Here is a 22500-nt window from a genome sequence, read left to right on the forward strand (position 1 = left end):
TAATTATTAAAAATGCGCAATTTGTACAACTTACGCCATTAGATACTTAGCATTCACAAACAAAAACATAAGATGTTTTAAATGAACTTTCATTAAAAAAATATGGCATACTTTAAATGAAATAAAATCAATTTTTCCTAAAAGAAAAGAATATTTTGCATTGAACAAAAAGTATTTTCACAAATAAAAGTTTTTGTTTGTTTTACTTTTACAACAGTTAATTTTTCTAATTTTCTTTTTTATTTGAAAAAGTGCAGAATACCAGGTCAAATACTTTTAGTAGGCCATAGCTGAATTGTAATAAAAGTTAATTAAAATCATACTGTGCAGTCAATAACAGGGTTAATTTTTCTAGTTTGCAGCTAGTACTTTTCTTGGTGATAAAGTTAAAATAGACATTTTACTAGAAATTAAAACAAGATCTATAAGTTCTGAATAAAGTACTTTAATACTTAATTACTTATTATTTAATGACTCAGCTAATTGGTGCTCAACTTGTTTCTTCAAGCAATAGCCAATAGCTTTGCTCATTACAGCTTGTGTTTTGGTGTTGAAGGGTGGTGGGAGAGTTGCAAGCATATAATAACAATTTGTTATTATATGCTGCATTCAGCATATAATAACAAATTGTTTCCTTAAATGTCCTTGTAAATAGAAGTGTTCATATTTTCTTCGATCTTGGAACTCCTTGTGCAGAGAAACTTCTTCCACCATATTTTACAGATGGACCTTGGTCATTCTCATGCGAATAGAATGTCATAAATATAGTCTACCATCCCTTCCAAAAAAACTAGATTTGTCTGAAAAACTACTTATTTCCAATCTTGGATTGTTTAATTTGTGATCTTTGTCTAAATGTAAATATTCAAATTTGTTTTTGAACATCCTACTGCTTTAATGCATATTATGTGGCCTGAAACTTTTGAACATGTAAATATAACAATTATAATGAATACATTCACAAATATGAATATAATTCCTTTACTATATTATTTTATTTTCTATTTTTCATAATAACATCCCCTAGTGATAAAAAACCGAGTAAAAAAAAAAAAAAAATACAAAATGTTACTAGTTGGAAACTTTAGTTTTTTTGCTAATGTTTGGGGCACCCCTTAAAACTGTTAGATCTGTCAAATGTTTGGGGCATCCCTTCAACCTGTTAGATCTGTCAAATGTTTGGGGCACCCCTTAAACCTGTTAGATCTGTCAAATGTTTGGGGCACCCCTTCAACCTGTTAGATCTGTCAAATGTTTGGGGCACCCCTTCAACCTGTTAGATCTGTCAAATGATTAATTCTTGCAAAACTTCATATTTCTACTGCAACTTTAAGAGAGTGCATATCAACCTTCCATTTTCTCTATAATGATGACAATCTATGTTATTGTAATAATTTATCCTGTCTTTAGAGATACTGACTAATCAACTATTTGAACTGTTTTGATTACTTTATTTTAGATCCAATTGATTTCACCATTTCACTAACTAAATTTTGCAAAAAATTAAGAAGATTCCAATTCATCAAACAACATTTAGTATATCTAATAAGTATTTTATAGTCAACAAATGCATTATTTCGTTTTCTAAAAAAAATTTTTATAATGGAGTCAGTATCAATTTGTTTAGGTAATAAAGTATTTCTCATTGATATATATGACATACTGCCATTGTCACAATTAAAGCAATTGCCAACAACCAGACAAGTCCTACAATGTTTTTACAATCATCATAACACCATGCTTGTGCCATGATGCCATTCACCTAATAATTGAGGAAGCAGGATATAATTGATCAAAGATTGTGATACAAATAACACTGAAAAAAGAGGCAACTGAAAAAATATTAAAAATCTAAATTTTAATTGGTTACTTCTGAAAAAAACCAAAACTGCTCTTCTGAAGCTCAAAGTCTGCAGGTTAAGGAGTTTATCAAAGAATTGGATTCACTCTTTGATATTTTTATGCTGATTATCAAAACAAAAGCAGGTCAGGATTTTTTTAAAGATCAGCGTCAGAAAATTATAAGTTTTAACTTGAGATATAAAATTGAAGTTCTCCTTTACAATAAAGCCTGTACTGAAGCTCCACCTGCAGCTGAGGTCTAAGGACAAAATCTTGCTCCATAGATTTATCTTAGCAAGTACCAAAGTATTAACCTTTACATGAGTCTGGCTGGCAGAAAAATACTGGAACATCACTTGCAATACCTGTCTGATAAAACTGTTGGGCTGACTGTTTGGTCAACAGAGAAATTAGTCATTATGCATCAGGGTTGTTTTGATTTAAATCGATTTAAATCATGATTTAAAACAGACAAATAAAAATCATGATTTAAATTGAATTTTTTTCATTTTAATTATTTTTAATGATTATTTGTTGATTAATCAAATTATATTAAATTGAAATAGCTAAATATAACTACTGCATAAACTACTATTAGTTATAATAGTCAGATGATGCATTATAAAATATTTAGTAGTCATATAAATCATTAAATCTTTAAATTTATTACAGTATTCATATATAATTGGTTGTTACTTTTTAGTTGAAAATAAAAATAATATAACTAGAAACAAAAATGTCTCGTGCCGGTAGAAAAGGAGAAGCAGTTTGGACATGGTTTGAAGAAATACCTGCAAAGTTTGGGAAAAAGGGTAGTAAAGCTTAACATAAAAGCTGGGGTGTACAAATGCAAAGTTTGGTTGCTCGAATGAGAAACCACAAAAGTGCTGGTAAATGTAATTTTCTGAAAGATGTTCAAGATGACAAAAGCATTATTATTTGTCAAAAAACCTTAGCAAATATCAACCAGGCAACTGAAGAACCACAAACTAATCAATGTTCTGTTAAGAAAACTGAATCTAGTCAATCTGCTGCAGATAAAACAAGTTTTTTGAGTTAACATAAAAAAGCAGAGACAAAACCAAGCAGTGGCAAGACAGTGACAACTAAATTGGATTCATACCTTATTAAAACCACTAAATCTGAAAAAGAAGCTATTGATGAGCAGGTAGCAAAAATAATTTATGCTACTAACTGGCCTTTCAGAATGGTTGACCATCCAAAGATTATCAAGATGATCCATTTTTTACATCCAGGATATAACCCTCCTAATAGAATCAGTATTAGTAGAAAACTTCTAGATACTGATGGGTGGAGCAATGTTCATAATGAACCAATAGTTTGTGCAACAGTAACAACAATAAATTCAGATATCTATTTTGCAGATACAATTGATACTTCCGGCCATTCACATACTTCTGACTATTTGGTTGACATTGCTATTAATTCATTAACAAATGCGAAAAACAACTTGGTTGTAAAGTTTGCAGTGTAGTAACCGATAACGCAGCAAATGTGTCAAAAATGAGACAATAATTGGAAACTCGAGATGATGTTAATGTTATTACATATGGATGTTCAGCTCATATTCTCAATCTATTGGCCCAAGATTTGGGAATTCCAAACATCAAGAAGCAGATTGTTCAAGTTGTTAAACATTTTAGAAACAACCATTTTGCTGCTGCTACATACAAAGCAAAAGAGGGGCTATGACTTATTATGCCCCAAGATGTCAGATGGAACACATTGGCTGATTGTCTTGAATCCTATCTAAAACACTGGCGGATTCTGTTAACAATTTATGAAGAAAACAGGACAATAATTTATAAGAATATTAAAAATATTATAAATAACATTGGTGTAAAGTAAAGTGCAGAAGAACTGTTACAAATACTTAAACCAATTGCTGTTGCATTAGACCTGATGCAGCAGGACAGTAGTACTATGGGTGACAGTGTAATGATATGGAAAAATCTTCAGAGGGAATCAAGTCCTAAGCTTAGCCAAGATGCTAAGAAAAATTTATCCAAAAGAATACAACAGGCAAATGACCCTAGCTCATTACTTGACTAATATTGTTAATCCTAAATACAGAGGTAAGGAATTAACTGATAAAGAAATAGAGAAAAGCACCATTTAAAGCAGAAGCACATTTAAAGCAGAAGCAGCACCATTTCAAAAGTTTATGTTCCATGATAACATTGTTCAAACTATTAAGCCATGTGATTGGTGGAAATCTTATAATGATTGTGTGAATCAGGAATTACTGAAAGTTCTTGAACTTACTACAGTTGCTTCATCTGTAGAAGTTGAAAGAATATTTTCATCACTTGGTCTTGTGCATTCAAACATTAGAAATAGACTCAGAATTGAGAAAGCAGGCAAATTGGTTTTCCTATTCAAACTATTTAATCAAAAAGCATTATGATTAATGAGTTTAACTGATTGAATCTTTGAAAATTTGTAAATAATCAACATTAAAAAAGATTTTTTCAATGTTTTAAATTAATTTAGTTATGATTACATTTTATTTTTAAAAACTATTTTATTAAAAGTTTATTTTTCCAAAATGTAATTTAAATCAAAAAAATCCGATTTAAATCAAAAAAATCTGATTTAAATAAAAAAAAATCAATTTTTTTGATTTTTTTCGAAAAAATTGTGATTTTTATCAACCCTGTTATGCATAGTACAGCTAGAGAACGAGGTAACTGAACATTAGAGTTAAAACCAGCATAAAGATGGTAGAGAATGAAACCTTGGAGATTTTGCAAGCAATATAACAGCCTAGCTTCTCTCACATTTGAAAATAAAAGAACCTTTTCTTACCATTCCTCTAAGAAAAAGAACAAAAATTATATTAGCGGTAAAGAATGTATTAAAAAACTGAGAGCTGTAAACAACACTACTAAAGTGAAGTTAAATATTTCAAAGAATTCAACACCTTTCTGACAAATGATGAAGAAGAAAATTAATTTTGCTTCAGGTTGTAGAGGCTAATCAGAAAATTGTTCCCATTAAAATTATGAATAAGCTAAAACTTTGCCAGAATTGATTATTTTATAAGTCTAACAAATAGAAAAGGGTGCTCCAATCTCTAGCTCAACTTTGATTTTTTTGTATATTGCTGTGAACCACCCTAATATAGGGAAGAGTGGGGTACCATGATACACAGGGTACCATGAAACAAAATAAAACAAAATAAAAGTATTGCGACAAATCATTTTGAGCTGTAATCACTACCATATTGTTTAACACATCCAATCAGAATTTGCCAAGTCAGAACATTTTAATAACTTCTGGAGAGGTTAAATTTTTTTTTCTCCTGCTGCAAACTAGTTTGTTAATTTTTGGAGTAGTTGCACTTTTTACAATGTTTTATTCATTTAATTCTTCCAAAAATGCCTCTATATTATAAACTAAATTTTATCAGCTCTTCAGTGTGACAAAAACATTTAATGGAAATATATTTTAAAAAGCGAAAATCAGTCATCTTTTACTATCAACACATATACCATGAGAGTGAATTAGTATACCGTTTTGTAAATGACTTAATAGTCAAGCATTATTCAATATTTACAATATACAAAATTTTTACTTATTATTATCATTATTATTATTATCATTAGTATTTAAGAGAATTGTGCTTAAGAGAAACTAAATTTGGCGATAGCTGCAATCTTGAAAAAGTAGCTATCAAACATTTACAAAAATGTAACAAGATTGTCACCAAAAAAAGCATCAAGCAAGTTAACTCTATGACAAGTGGAGAATGTGGAACTTTGGTGTTTTTTCATAAGTGCCACAAGTACTACCATTCCACCTGCAATGGTATTCCTAAGAAAAAAGTTTTAAACAACATATGCTAAATAATGCACCAACTGGAGCTCTTGGTCTTGCAAACTTAACTGAATGGATAAATACAGAGTTATTTGTAGAAAATATTCCAGATTTTATATCAAAAACATTTTGGTCAAGAGAAAACCTATACCTACTTATATTTGATAATCATGAGAGCAACTAATCGATAAAAGCTCTTGATCTAGCAAAGAATAATGGTGTTATTATTCTTACTACACCATCACAAAGTAGTCACAAAGTGCAGCCCATAGATGTTTTTGTATTTGCTTTATTCAAAGTTTACTATAATATTGCAGCAAAATCTTGGCTTCTAAATCATCTTGGAGTGCCAATCACTATTTATGAAATTACATGTTGCGTTATGTGCAAAAAAGGTTTTACTATCACAAACATTCAAAGCAGATTTAAGAAAAGTGGAATATTTGCTTTTGACAAAAACCTATTTTTATAATCAGATTTTTATGTAGTGTTGTTACTGATAGAAAGAATTGAAACAAATGTCAAATAAACATTGGAGAAACTCTGAATCCAATAATTTGTTCCTCTCAAAAGAAAAGCTTCAAGAGCCTTTTTTGTGAGTACAAGACAAAGCAACGAATCTGAACCAAGTACAAGTAAAACCAACAATTTGGATATTGTAAATTTTTGTAAAGATTTGGAATTGTAATTTTGTAAAAAAACTATAATAGCAACAGTTGCACCAACAAAAACATGAAGCAAAAACATGAAGCAAAAGAAAAAGAAAAAGAAGATAAAGATCTTTAACACAAAAAAATATAGAAATCTTGTTTTTGAAAGTGATTTATTAAGTAATGAACATTATTTCCAACATTTGATTGTAATAATGAATTTTCATTGTAACAACTTTTTGTGCTTTTTTTTCTACATTTTATCACTTTTTATGGCCCTGTTTCATGGTGTCCCATAGACTGTATCGAGTTGAGGAGGCTACTTCTTTTATTTTTATTTAAATATTCTTTTAAATTTCATTTTCTAATTTTCATTGTGATTACAACCCTCACTCATCTCATTAAATCTGAAAGACAAACTTTGATAAACAAGGTTGCTAAAAAACAAGTTGAGCCCGATGCTACCAGAGACATGGTGGGGATCAAACTCGAAACTTCTTGCTTAAAAAGTGAGCACTCTACTTATTACTATATTTAAAACTTTTATAGAGGACGCTACACTATTACTGTATTTATAACTTTTATAGAGGACGCTACACTATTACTGTATTTATAACTTTTTACAACATCTTATATTTTATTAAATTAAGGATTTAATTTTAAAGTTATAATGTGAATTTAATTTATAATGTAATACATTTTATATATTTGATAGACAATAAACAGTATATAATAATAATAAAATAATATTTAAAACTAGCATACCCATGTCACTGCAAAATTTGCACATAAATCAGTACTATTTTCCCCTACTTTAACACCATTCATATATCATTCAGTTATCCCCATTTATCAAAGGACATGTTAAAATAGATTTTTTTTTACTCATTTAAACTCATTTCATGTGCTTAAACTCAATTCTTTAATAATTTATATTCAAAATATTTAAATATATATATTTTGAATAAAAAACTATATATATTTTGATTAAAGTATATATGCATATACATAAAAGTATAATATATATATATATATATATATATATATATATATATATATATATATATATATATATATTTAATTTTCTTTTGTAGCCATTTATATTTATTTATATAATTATTATTATTATATTTATATATTTATTAAAATTTAAACTTTTCATAAAAAAAACTTACACAGATTTATCAACAATTTCTTCAAAACTATAAGCTTTAATTCTATGATGTGTGTCTGAAGCTAGTACTGTCTTTTCATTTATAACATGTAAACAATTTACTCTAACTCCATCCCAAGATTCCAATATATTTCCATCCAAGTCCTATACAAATAAAAGTATTAGAGGAATTCATTTAAAATGTTATCAATAAAGAAAAATATTGGGAGGTGGATTTTAAAAAAGTCATTTGGAATTTTATTAGAAGACTTTTTATTTTAAAATGTTGTAAAACTTCATTAACTTTTATCTGAAAAATAATAACATATTTAAACTTTAGATTTAAAAGTACTCTGTTTTGATAAATCTAAGTTTAATGAATTAAGATGTAATAAATGGTTAGTGGCAATACACATCTTGCACATCAAATGTACATAACAAGCTTGTCACAGTTATAAACTAAATATAAATCACATAAATAATAATAAACCTTATTTGCCTATTTATAAATAAGAGGGTTTCCTTTGAATGACTTTAAATAATCATAAAACATACTAGTTTTTTAATTTGCTGAGAGAAATCTAAAATGGTCTGTCTAATTGAAAAAGCTGTTTTGAAAACAAATTTATTAGAATGATTAATTTGATTTTGTTCAAACTTTATTCATATATGTAAATGTTAGTGGTAACTGTTATTGTGGTAACTATTTTGTGTAATTAGATCTGGTAGACAATTCTTAGATGAAAAAATAACTGAAAAACAACAGTTATTTTAGACCTTGCCTAAAAAAAAGCCTCATTAAAGAGCCAGCCCAAATATAACAACAATTCCAAACAAACAAGAGAATAACAACTGAGATAATAACAACTGAGTCTTGTTTGGGTTAAAACTAACCTGCCACTGCAAGCCCCAAGCAGAACAACAGAGATATCACATTCAAGATCGACTGTTTTAAGATGACTTTTTGTTAAGATTGGAGTATATAGTTGTATCAGCAAAAAAAAATATCTAGGTAAGATTATAAGAAAGATCACTAATTTAGATACGGAACAACACAGGAAAAAAGATATAAACTTGTGATACCAAGAAGTTAATGGAAATGAAGGAGAGTGTTATCTATCAAAGACAACTTTAATACTGCAATTAGAAGAGGAACAACTCACAAATTTTAAAAAAACTTCCCATATACACCATATGTAGTGAGCTCAAAGAGAAGACTAGCATGTCAGATTATATCAAAAGCCCATGACTTATTGCTTCTATCTAATGCACAATATAATCTTTCTATTATAACCATTGAGCCAACAGTAAGCAAGACTGATGGTTTCTGTCTAGTGATATGCCAGGTACCCGGTTCGGACCTGGGGACCCGATAATTCAGCTGTTTTCCCGGGTACCCAGAATCAACCATTTTTTTGCAACACCCGGCACCAAGTATCTTGAAAGAAATTTTTAATAAACATTTACCTTAAATGCTGTAACTATATGTTTAAGTGGTACTTTGAATTGTGTCAAAATATTATTAACAGGATTGCTTTTAGTTTTAACTTCAACCAAACTTCTTGATATAAATCAAAAAGTGTTATGGAGTCAATAACCACAAAGCCTTATTTACTCAATATAGACATGTCACTTGAAATATTTTTTTCATTTTATTCACACTAAAGTCAAGAAGGTCTACTGCTTTTTTTATTTTTTTAATTTTTTTTTTGTGTTGCAATTTTCTGTCTCAATCTTAATTTTTTATTTTCCATATTTTTTGATTAATTAGCGCATAATTAGCTTAATTAGCGCATATATAGTAACATGATCATCTGTCAGGTCTTGAGCGCATATAAGCGATTATTTAGCAATAAATTACAAAAAAATATAAATTACATATATAATACCATAATTATAAAATGAAAATTGGTAAGCCGGAACAGTATTTTTTGAAATTGATAGAGTTAATTTTAATTTTAAAGCTCTCTTGAAGATTTTGGCATTGACATTGTAAGATGACAAGTTAGGGATTGTCCATGCGGGAAAAGGGGTCTGCAAATGGCGTATATGAGATTGTCAAAGGCAATTATAAAAGTAAGGAAACACTAAATTAAAAAAAGTAGCATAAAATGTTGGGTGGGTAGGTTAAAAGCATAGGTACATTTAGGGAGGTGGATGGTACTCGAAAAAAATGTATATCAAAATGTGGAGAGGGAGAGGTCAAAATAAAAGTGTACATATTTTATAGAGGACCTCTTGTTCCAATTATTAACAACCTATTAACTATTATTTAATATTATGAAGCTTGATATATTTAGACAAACTTAATTAGCACAAATTAATTAGCATTATTTTGTGGAAAAACAATTCAGCGCAAGAGGTTTCTCAAGCTTTTATTCACCTTTTTAATATGGAATTGGTGCCGGGAACCCAGACTCGGACCCAGTTTTTTTATCTGGGTACATGGAATCAGGAACTCAGCATAAACTGGCCTGGCACATCTCTAATTCTGATTATGAATGAAACTATTTCCATAGTTCCATAGGAAATAGTTTCATTCTAGATCACCATTGAAGACCATAGATAAGCCTTTAAAAAATTAATTGTTAAAGATTAAATCTAGAATCAGAAATTTTACCAATGATTTAAAGCAGTGAATTTTAGAATTTTCCATTAAATCTTAGAGTACAGAGGCTAGTTTCTAGACTGGTCAACCTGTCACCACTTAAAGCTTGATAAATAAAATATTTCATAACCTGTATACGGAATATTTGAAACTAGAACATCTTTTATTTTAAAGTAAAACATTTTAACAAATCTGAAAATTTTTAAAGTTAGTATCCATTTGTTTTCCACTAATATAGGAGGCTTGGTATTTTCATTTGCATAAATGGGAAATCGAAACCATTTATGCATATAAAATATAAACCAGTTTAGTTTTTATCAGATAGATTTAAAACACTCTTAGTGACTTAAAAATCCTTAACCAAAATACACAGCTCTTAGAATTGAAGTAGGGGGGTCAATATTTCTCTGTTGAATTAGTTCAGAAGAATTTATATAAATATTTATTGCTTTTTCAGAAACATCCAGTTATTTACCTTGATAAACTAACATATAAATTGAAATCTGAACAAAGATACTTTGTAATGCATAGTGACTAAAAAATGTTTTTGAACTTTTTCACTGCGTGTCTAGGATCTGCTAAAGAACATTTGTGTGTTCTGTTGATTCATGTTTGAACATTACCTAGAGGTCTAGATTATTTTTAGACATTTAAAGGTAGAGGTTCCAACTAACATTTTATTTCTATTTGTTTTAGGTCTACATTATGAAGCCTTAATTCTACTTTTAATATATTATAAACCATGCATTTACACAGAAAATATATTGATACAAACTGGTAACTGCATGCAATTATATATGTAAATAAGATCCTTTACCTCCCTTATCCTTTATCTCTCCTTTCTTACATATTCCTCCTCACTTACCTTTTCAAAACTTTTTTCCCTTTAATTCTTTTAAGATTTGAAATATATAAAACAGATACATGATATTTATAAAATAATATACCACACAATATCAGATATGATTATTGTATAATTATTCACACGCAATTATCACATAAAGTATTGATCATAAAAAACTTCAGTAAACTTATTTAACTATTTATTTATAAAAAGTACATACACATTGATAGAACTGACCACGAATTCCACCAACAACAAACCTCTTTGAGTCACTGTACCAAGAGCAACATGTTAGGCTGTCGTCAGGTGAATGTGATATATGACGGTGAAGTGTTGCAGTCTAATGAAAAAATTCCATTATGCAAAAATTTATATATTATTTATTTAAAATTTTATTTAAAGTTAATTGCATAGTAGTTTAAAAAATAAACTTATTAAGATTAACACATTAAACTTTATAAAAAACTGTCAAATAACACTCAAACATAAATATTGCAAAAATACATACACATATATACAAGTATATATGTACAATTAAAACGCCTTTAGAAAAAAAAAAAAAAAACCTGTAATAAAGAAAAAAGATCTGTAACAAAAATATATAAAATTATGTCTAACAAATTTTACAAAAACAGGTTTCCACTCTATAATGTTTATTTTGAACACACAATGAGTTTTTGAGGGCAAGATTTATAGTTAATTGACAATAAAATTACCAAAACAAGATAGCTCTTATAAAACATAGATGATACTTCTATAGTTATCAAGCCTTTTTGGGTGGTAAGATGGTAGCATTAATTTTTTGCAACACCAAAATTGTAAATGCAAATTTTATTACTTATAAATAAACCCTTCACAAATTCAGGGTTTTAAATCAATAAGAGACATGAAGAGAAAATTTCACACATTAGAAACCCTAAATTTTAAAAACATTTCACCAAGTTTTTTTAAAACCTGTTAACTGAAACAAAATATGGCCAGAGCTGCCATTAGACCTTGAACCTCTTGATTCTGAAGCTTGCCCTTTAACCACTGCGCCATGGCTGCTTATTTGTTAATTTTAACATTTTAACCATAGACAAGTCAAACCTCTTATAGACTATGTGAAGGGTTTTATTGTTCAAAATACAATGAGATCGTAATTTTATCTTGAGCAAAACACCCAAATCAAAAGACAGTATAAAAATTTAGACAATATATATGCACTAAATGATAAAAAAACTTATTCATGAAAAATAATTTTTAATTTACGATAATTTATGAAAACATTTTTCTACATTAAGTGTAAAGTTTTTAAAGTAAAGCTTTTCTACATGAAGGTTAAAGTGAAATGAAGAACTTCTATTATAACTTTTTAAAAATATAAAAATTTAAATATTTGTAAATGTAAAGCTTTATATTAAAAAAAAAAGGAAAAGTAATAATAATAATAATTTTATATATATATATATATATATATATATATATATATATATATATATATATATATATATATATATATATATATATATATACATATATATATATATATATATATATATATATATATATATATATATATATATATATATATATATATATATATATAGTGAAAACTAAATAATTATTAATATATATTTCAATTACATTACTTAAAGTTTCACGCAATAGCGATCATCAGATGTAATAACGACAAAAATTATACACAAAAAATGCTATGTAGTGTCCGCTTTGATGACATTAAAGTTTTTAATTAGAAATTTATTTTCATGGCAGCATTTTGACGCAAACTCGGTTCGCTTGTTAAGCAAATTTAATGGTGATGTTATAATGTGGTATTTTTCTGTCAAGCATAAATTGCAAAATTTACCACCAGGTTTGAATGGCTCCGCTTGATCGAGAATATTCCATTTTAATATAGGTTCTAAAGTATTATTTTTGCATTCCCACACAAATTTTGAAAGTTCAGTGGAGTTGGCCTTACTTTCATAAACAAAAGAGTTTTTATGTTTATACCATCTGTCTTTGAAGGTTTTCTCAGTAAGCCCAATGTAATAATATCCTTCTTCTTCTTGGTGAGTTTTTACGTTACAAATATAAATAAAATTTTTTGTAAGGCATTTTCCGTTGAGTGGGCATAAGGTGGTTTGTCGACAATTGCATAATTGATTGGCATTTTCATGAGATTTAAATAATATCTTTTTATTATGAGAAGTAATAATACTCTTGATGTTTGGAAGGCAGCTATAACTAACCTTTAAGTTGTTTCGATTAAAAAGGTTTCTTGTAATAAACCCAATATAAAATCCAAAACGAAACTCAGTTGATAGATGTTAAGGACTATGGTGCTGATGTTTAACAAAATATTTTTCAAGTTATTTTAATTACACACAATAATCAAAAAAGCAATAGAAGTTATTAACAGACAATATTCAAAATGCGAGAGGACAACTTTAAATGCTTTTCAATTGTAATCCCAAACAGCATAACTTGAAGCAACTTGAACAATCTTATTTTTACTAACTAAAATGATTGAGATTGTTTAAATATTTTTTACCAAAATTTCTTCCGACTTGTCAAAAATCTTAAAGATTTAAACCATTTGATGATGCTTTATTTTACAATTCACAAAACTAAAACAACTCTCTAAAATATTATCACAAACACAGTACAAATTATTATTATAGTATTTAACAGAAAAAAAAGACTGTATATAAATGTTAAAGAATAATCGAACAAAGATTCCCAATGAAAATATTTCAATTACCTCAAAGTACTGCCAATCAAACTCCTAGCTATTGAAAAAAAAGAAACTATGCTCAATAATGATTTGCATTTTTAAGTAACTATTGAGCCTTAACACATCTGCAGGCGTTAAGGCTCACAACTTTTGCCTTTTTCAATCTCTAACTCAAATAGTCAATTTTCCAACACACTTCCCAGACAACCCGAATCATTTACCTTCTCTACTCAACTTATGTCTTGTTTCTGATCCTAGTTAATGCTCAGTTTCTCCACATATACCCTTAAGTGCTTCTGATCATGGTTTGATCTCTGTAAGACTACTATCTCATTCTTTTTCATCATCAGAATCTCCTTATCATCGTACCCCTTACTACTACCTTAAAGCTGATCGGGACTTTTTCCATAATTTTCTTTATGATTGCCCTTGCATGGAAATCTTTTGTCTTCCTGGTAAAAAATGTGCTTCTTACATAACTTATTGGATTCAAGCTGGCATGGAATCTTTAATTCCCTCTCAATGATTTCAAGTTATGCCTCACACTTCTCCTTGGTTTTCCTCACATTCCGCTGCTGCAATTTCTAATCGAAACCATTACTTCCTTATCTATCAGCAAAATAATTATCCAGAAAACAGATGTCTGTTTACTATTGCTAGAAGCCATTGTAAAAAGGTTTTGTCTAATGCCAAAGCCCACTATTCTCAGATCATGAATTCTTGTATTTCATCACAAAAATTAGGCTCTTGTGACTTCTGGAAAATCTTTAATAGTATCAATAATAAGGGCAAATCTGTAATTCCACCTCTCTTATATGGTTCAGACTTTGCCACCTCACCTAAAAACAAAGTGAATTGTTTGCTAAGAACTTTTCATCAATATCATCTCTTGATTCCACTAGCTGCAGTCTACCTGATATAGCCAACAAACAGGTTGATCCATTGCTTGACATTCGTATCACTTCAGCTTCTGTGTCTAAAGTAATTTCCTGCTTAGACTCTTCTACAGCTTGTGGTCCAGACAATATACCTGTTATAGTCTTGCAGAAGTGTTCTCTGCAGCTGTCATCTATACTTTCAAAACTATTTAACAAGTGCCTATCAGAGTCTCATTTTCCAGCCTTCTGGAAAGCGGCAACTGTTATTCCTATTTTCAAAAACTCTGCAGAGCGATCTGACTTATCTAAGTACCATTCCATTAGTTTTCTTTCTATCATAAGCAAGGTTTTTGAGTCTTGAATTAACAAAGGTTTTTGATAAAGTTTGGCATGCTGGTCTACTCCAAAAGCTTTCTTCTTACTGTATATCAGATAACATCTTTAAGATTATTGAATCCTTCCTTACCAATCGTAGTATTAAAGTTGTTCTTAATGGACAGCACTCTCTTCATATCCTGTCACTTCAGGGGTTCCTCAAGTTTCTATCCTAGCCCTATACCTTTTTTAATATACATAAATGATCTTCCATATATTCTCACATCTAAGTTGGCATTGTTCACTGATGATACTACCTTTTATTCTTGTCTTGATAAGAAGCCAATACTCACTGATTGCTTGGAGGGGGCATTTGAGCTTGAAGAGGATCTCACTTCTGCAACAACAAGGAGCTCACAGTGACTGGTGAACTTTAACTCAGATAAAACTCAATTTTTTTCAACTTATCATTATTGCAATAATCTAGATCTTCCTATATTTATGAACGATAATGTACTCCACGAGTCGTCTACCCTGTATCTTCTAGGATTAACTCTTATTTTCGATCTTTCTTGGAAACCATATATCAAATCAATTGCAAAATTAGCATCTGTTAAGGTTGCATCTCTTTATTGTGCTCGCAACTTTCTTACTCCGGATTCTATTCTTTATCTCTATAAATCTCAAATCCATTCTTGTATGGAATACTGTTGCCTTACCTAGGGCGGACCTTCAAATGATGCTCTTTCTTACTTAGACAAGTTGCAAAAACGCATTGTAAACATTGTTGGACTTGGTCTTATTGCAAATCTCCAAGCATTACCCAATTGTTGTAGAAAATCATTTTGCCATTTTCCATCAAAATCATATGGTCATTGAAATTACCAAACTTATATGAAAAAAACACCCTCCACAAAGACAAAAATGTATTAATTGTAATAACCATATATATATATATATATATATATATATATATATATATATATATATATATATATATATATATATATATATATATATATATATATATATATATATACACACACACACACACACAAAAATATGTATATATATACAGTTGTGTACATTCGTGGTCGCCTGATGGCAAATACCACCTGAATCTTCCGAAGTACTACTGGAATTAGTGTTTTAATGCAATTTTTAATTAATTTTCGAGTAATTTTGAGTAAAATTTTTTTTAAAAACCAGTAAGTGATAAAATAAAAAGGGAAAAAAATCAAAACCTGGCATAAATAAATAATACCAAAACATTTCTAATTTTAAGGGATTCACTAAAATAGATTGCAGTAATTTAGATTTAATGTAAAAAGTCACTCAAAAAAAGTTACTCGAAAACTCGATTAGTTTTATTCATTTAAATATGCTCAAAACAAATCTTACAAAAAAAAGTCATAATTCAAGCGTTCATGACCTGGTTTCGTTACCTGGTTTCTACTGATGTAATTGACACATTTCCACAAACTCACACTAAAGGGCTCAATAAGTGCACCAAAAAAAAGTTTTACAATCTGTTTAAATATTAGCAATTTCATAAACAAAAAATTTGAAATTGAAAACTTTTTTCAATTTCATCAAATGTCCAGTTTTGAAGCACTTCTGCCCCACTGTGCGCCGGTTTTCACTTTTTATAAAGAACGAATGAAGTCATAACTGCTATAATTAGCAAACATTTTTACTAAATTAAATTATACAAATTTCTTATGTTAAAACGTTTATTTATCAAACGCTTTTAATTGAATAATAAACTTTTTTTATTTAATTTTGTTAATACTTTTGTTGAAAAAGTTTTGTTTAAATAATATAATCAAAATTTTAATACACAAATAAAGGTTAATACACAAATAAAGTTTGTTATAAGCTATAAAAATTTCTGATGTTAAAATGTTTATTTATCAAATGCTTTTAATTGATTAATAAACTTTTTTTATTTAATTTTGTTAATATAATAAAAATTTTAATATACAAATAAAGTTTTATTATAACCTCTATATATCCATTGTAATATTATTAAAAATAATCTAAATATAATGATACATTTTTATTTTAAATAATAGCTTTAAAAAAACTTTGATTGAAAGCTATTTTATCTTTCCAATATCGTTCATTCAAAGTTTAATTACAAAAAAACTTTTCTTTCTCTCTTTAAAAGAGCAAGCGTGCTCTTAAAAACAATGATTAAGTTCAAATGTTTTTAAAAAAACCTTTTTTAAAAGTCGTTAAAGTTGCATTTCAAATTTAATCAAATTTTAATTACATAAAACATGACGCAAACAAAAAATACCAAGACGTTTTAAATGTTACTTAATAAATGCATCAATAGTTTTCTCGCAATTCATTTAAAGTTTAATTAACTAAAACATGAAGCAAATAAAAATACCAAAATGTTTTTAACGCTACCTAATAAATGCATCAATAGTTTTCTTACAATAAATATAACGCATCATAACCGCTGTTAAAAAAAAAGTTAAAAAAATAAAAATCTTTTTTATAATTTTATATTCATCAAATATGAAAATATAATTTTATTCCTACTGAAAATACACACTTTAAAAAATTTGTTTAAGACATAAATAGAACTTTTTTTCTTTTTAATGATAACGGACAACTCAAAATATTGGCAGGTGACCAAGATTAGCTAAATCATTACCTGTCATCTAGGATTTTGGTCCATCGCCTGCCGGACAATGGACCAAAATCCTAGAGTACACTTCTGATATATATATATATATATATATATATATATATATATATATATATATATATATATATATATATATATATATATACACACACATATATATATACACACCTATATATATATATATATATATATATATATATATATATATATATATATATATATATATATATATATATATAATATATATCATATATATATATATACATATATATATATATATACATTAATATATATATATATATATATATATATATATATATATATATATATATATATATATATATATATATATATATTGTATAAAAAAAGGAAATTATGAAGTTGGGTATGAGTTATAAGGTTTTTTTGATGTGCAAGGAAAAAATTTGGACTAATAAAAGTTTTTATAGCATGAAGGGACAGGCACAGTGAAAGGATGCAAGTTGTTGAATAAGAAGCCAAGCAAGAATGAGTTTTGTTTTACCGGAATAGATATAATAGCTCGTTTGAGCAATGACCATGATTAGAGAAACAGCATAAAAGATGGAGACTAAAGCCTGATAATGATGCAGCTGATGATGCTGATGATGACAATAATGATGATGATAATGATGATGGTGGTGATGATGATGATGATGATGACGATGATGATGATAATGATGATGATGATGATGATGATGATGATGATGATGATGATGATGATGATGATGATGATGATGATGACAATGAAGATAATGATGATGATGATTATGATGATCATGTTGATCATAATGATGTTTATATATGCATACATATACAAAATATAACATGAATTTTGATTAAAAATATATATTTTAGGATATATAAGGTCACAAACCTGGCCATGGCCCCGGCTATATTTTATCAAACCTGGCGTGGGTCCAGGTCAAATATCAACCCCACTCACTTACTAGTGCTGATTTAAAATTTGAAGTCCATTAATCTTCATCACGCAACACTTTTTTTAAAAATTATAATTTGTTTTTGGATTTTTGAGATTTTTTTAAGAACTTTTTTTTTTGAAAATCTTGAACTTTTAAAATATTTTTACATAGTACACTTTACAGTATACTAACTATAAAAAACACATTCTTACTAACAGTTTCTATGAGCACTAGATGTGTTTGGTGTAAGATTTTCTGCAGAAGTCTGCTGGATTTGCAGGTGACAGTTTTTGTGTGTAGTGTTTTTCTATTAAGGCAAGGTCTTGGTGGAATTGCTCTCTGTGCTTATCACTTACATCACCCATATTGTCAGAGAAAAAAAGAAACTAATAGTATTTTGTGTATCCTGACTGTAGTCCAGTCAAAATAGCAATCACTTTGTCAGTCAGCACAGATAGCAAATTTGTTCTTATCATAGCAGATTCACTGTAGAATTTTGTTCAGGGTTTGTATAATAATAGATTCCTCTCATTGTGACAGATTAAGCAACAGGGACAGATAGATGTACACTTCCATTGTAAAGAAGAACAGCTTTTATGCAAATTTTTAATGCATCAATGAAGAGATATTGTTCTTGGTGTTATAGTGAATATCAAACTTGTTGAACAGAGAAGAAATATCATTACAATACAATAAAAATATTTACTCATAGTAAATAAAGATATCAGGTCAGCAGCTCACTTTTGAAAAGATCTAATTTTGACATCAGCTTTTAATAAACTCCATCCTTTAAGTCGAGATCCCAGTAACTCACTTTGATTTTTTGTTAATTGAAGGTCTCAAACTAGGTTTTTTAACTCACCTGTCATTATAATATGAGGTTTAGGTGATGTGTCACTGAGCTCATATGGAATATTGCCATCATCACTGCTGCTTTTGCTTCAGTTGATGTCAGGTAATAAACAGCTAATAATATTATAGAATAAAAAAGATATTATACCACCCTGATGAACATCTCACACAGCAAATGTGCGATGCCTATGTCTTACTCTGTTTACCAACAGCGTAATCATAGTACAGTTTAAAGCGCTTTTTGAGTTTGTTGATATTTTTTTACTGTATACTCACAATTGTTATTTAGATGATTTATGTCACCGGGAGAAACCATAATAATGCACAAACAATAATGATGAGATCTCAGAATGAAATTACCAGAAATTTGTTTATACTTTTTGAAAAGAGAAGAACAATAAGCAATGTGTTAAACAAGCAAGTAGGTAAATTAATTAATGCAGCAGTCAGTACTAGGGTCAGCATTTGACAATGCCGACCAAGAAGTACTTAAAGTTGGAAAAAATATCTGACCTTGTTTCTGTTGTATGGTAAAACCTTTGTATCAATTTTTTTGCCAACTTGATGCCAACCCAACAGAACAAGGTTGGCAAATTATTACCGACCCCATTTTTTCTAATCCCGAGGGCTGATCAAAGTGTATACACAGAACTAAGTTACAATGTCCTTGACATGCCGTACAGAGGAAATCACAATATTTCAAAAAAGTGGTAAATGATTAACTGAAACTATGTGACTTCATATTTAAAATCAGCAAAGTCGAATTAGTATACAAAAGATATTGACTTTTATGAACTTTTTTAAAACTTATAATTTATTTTACAGTTTTGTTAAATAAACTTTTATATATTAAAACATTTTGCACAATTAGAAATAATTTTGCTAAGTAGCTTTCACAAAAAAAAACCTAAAATATGAATAAAACTAAACAATACCTGAACCTGCCACAACCATATTTCACAACAGTCTTCTGGGCCACAGGCTATTAGATAAACATCATTTGGGCTCCAGGCCAAATATGAAATACCATAAGAATGTCCGTTAAGAACATGCAACTTTTCTAAGCCTGAACTCTAAAATTAAAAATTTATTTAAATTTATTAAATTTAAATAAAAAAAACTAAATGTATAAAGTAAACGAAAGTGAAAGTACTCACTTTAATTACTTGTCGAGTTAAAAGTGAATAAAATGAAAACATAATAGTTTTTTGCTTTCTTTGAAAAAATAATTGACTTTTCTTTATCATTTAAATAAATTTTTTTTTAAAAGTGACAAAAAAATGCTAGTTTTTCACTTAGCTAATTATTAGAATTATTTTTTTCCAAAACAATTTAGCATATATCAGTAATGACTTGGTATAACCAGGCTAAATTCCCAACTAAACTAGAAATACATGATGAGAACCCACTAAAGGTTTTTCCACTGAAATAATTTATTTAAAATTTATAACTTTCAAATTTAACAATCCGTTAAAGACTGTTCTTAGAATAACTAATCCAATACCCATTAAATAAAAAACCATTTCTAATTTTACAAAGCAAAAAAAAATCAAATACCTTAACCTCCCATATTATAACCATCATATCTTTAGAACCAGTTGCTAAAAATTTTCCGTTATTTGAAAATCGTAAAAATAGAACCTAAAAAAAATATATATATATAACTTGTTTGTTATCATTATTAATTTTATTTTTTCAAGTTTAATGCCTCGATTTATTTTTCTAATACAATATTATGGAAAAGTAAGAGTAATTTTTATACAACCAAAAAGTCCACCCTGGTAATATCCTGTTTTGCAAACGAGAACAGATCATAATATATATATATATATATATATATATATATATATATATATATATATATATATATATATCTATATATATATATATATATACATATATATATATATATATACACATATATATATATATACATATATATATATATATACATATAAATTTATATTACAATGTATATATATATTCAATGTATATATATATATATATATATTTTTTTTTTTTTTTTTTTTTAGATTATTCACCTCCCCAAGGCCCGAGGGGGGCCACTACAGTCGAGGAGGCTACTCATTTTTTTTTTGTGTTTTTATTTTTTAGTTGTTATTCGTGGTGCAACCCTCTCTCAACTCTTTAACTCCGAAACACGAACCTTGCCGAGCAAGGCCGCTGCGCGGAGAAAGTAAGTTGAGCGCGGTTCTTCCAGGGACGTGGTAGGAGTCGAACTCCGAACCTCTCGCTTACAAAGCGAGCGCTCTTACCACTACACCACTACCGCACTATGTATATATATATATATATATATATATATATATATATATATATATACATATATATATATATATATATATATATATATATATATATATATATATATATATATATATATATACATACATAATATTATTATGCATAAATTTTACAATGTTATTTAACTATAACATATATATATAACTAATATAAAACAATATAAATAATAGCAATAAGATAATTAATTTAAAATTAATTTATGAATCATTTCATAAATTTTGTAAAATATTATAATATTTTTTATTTATATATTTATTCATTACTTGTAAAATATCATATTGTAATATTTTTAAATAAAAAAAATAACAACAACAAGTGTCACACCTCATCACAGTGATCAGATAAAATTTGTCTTGTCTCACTTGGGAATGAATCTCTAAAAAGGATTTTAAACAAAAGCTTCTTTAAAATGTAAATAAAGTTTCATTATCTTAAAAACTAATGTTAACAGTTTTTTTCTTCAAAAACAATTCACATTGAAAGACAAGTTTTCTGCAAATGAGAGTTAAGTGAAAATTTTAAGCATACCTGCTACATTGATGATCAACTATGATCGATGTCTCTCTTATATCAATTGATGTTGACGAGTTGTGAAACAAACACTTTTCCCGTTGCAACTCAAAAGCTTGTGCAATTAATGTTTCTAATCTGTGTAGTGGAAGCATCACAGAAGGAGGCAAAAACGCTAGACAAAAGAGATAAAATAACTTTTATTCATAATGAAAAAGAAATGAGATTATTTAACCTATTGCAACAAAGGAAATAAAAAAAATCAATACCTAATAATTTTTCGACAAGTCGCTGACGTGTGACCACTCCTTTTCCTTCCCATTTTGCTTGAGAAAATAAATCATCAACACTTGCACACATT

General features: G+C 28.0%; 1 protein-coding gene across 1 annotated transcript in view; it reads right to left on the bottom strand.

The window, feature by feature from the left end:
- Positions 1–22500, bottom strand: part of LOC100213242 (WD repeat-containing protein 26) — a 65822-nt gene that overhangs the window by 14519 nt on the left and 28803 nt on the right. The window contains exons 5-11 of the mRNA XM_065804968.1: positions 22409–22500; positions 22158–22314; positions 21954–22005; positions 20862–20945; positions 20240–20377; positions 11158–11277; positions 7508–7650 (exon numbers count right to left, since the gene is read on the bottom strand). The exon at positions 22409–22500 is cut by the window's right edge and continues 6 nt beyond it. Of these exons, the coding sequence (XP_065661040.1) occupies positions 7508–7650; positions 11158–11277; positions 20240–20377; positions 20862–20945; positions 21954–22005; positions 22158–22314; positions 22409–22500 (786 nt within the window). The remainder of the gene's footprint in view (positions 1–7507; positions 7651–11157; positions 11278–20239; positions 20378–20861; positions 20946–21953; positions 22006–22157; positions 22315–22408) is intronic.

Source organism: Hydra vulgaris, chromosome 09 (assembly GCF_038396675.1).
Source record: "Hydra vulgaris chromosome 09, alternate assembly HydraT2T_AEP".
Lineage (NCBI taxonomy): Eukaryota > Metazoa > Cnidaria > Hydrozoa > Anthoathecata > Hydridae > Hydra > Hydra vulgaris.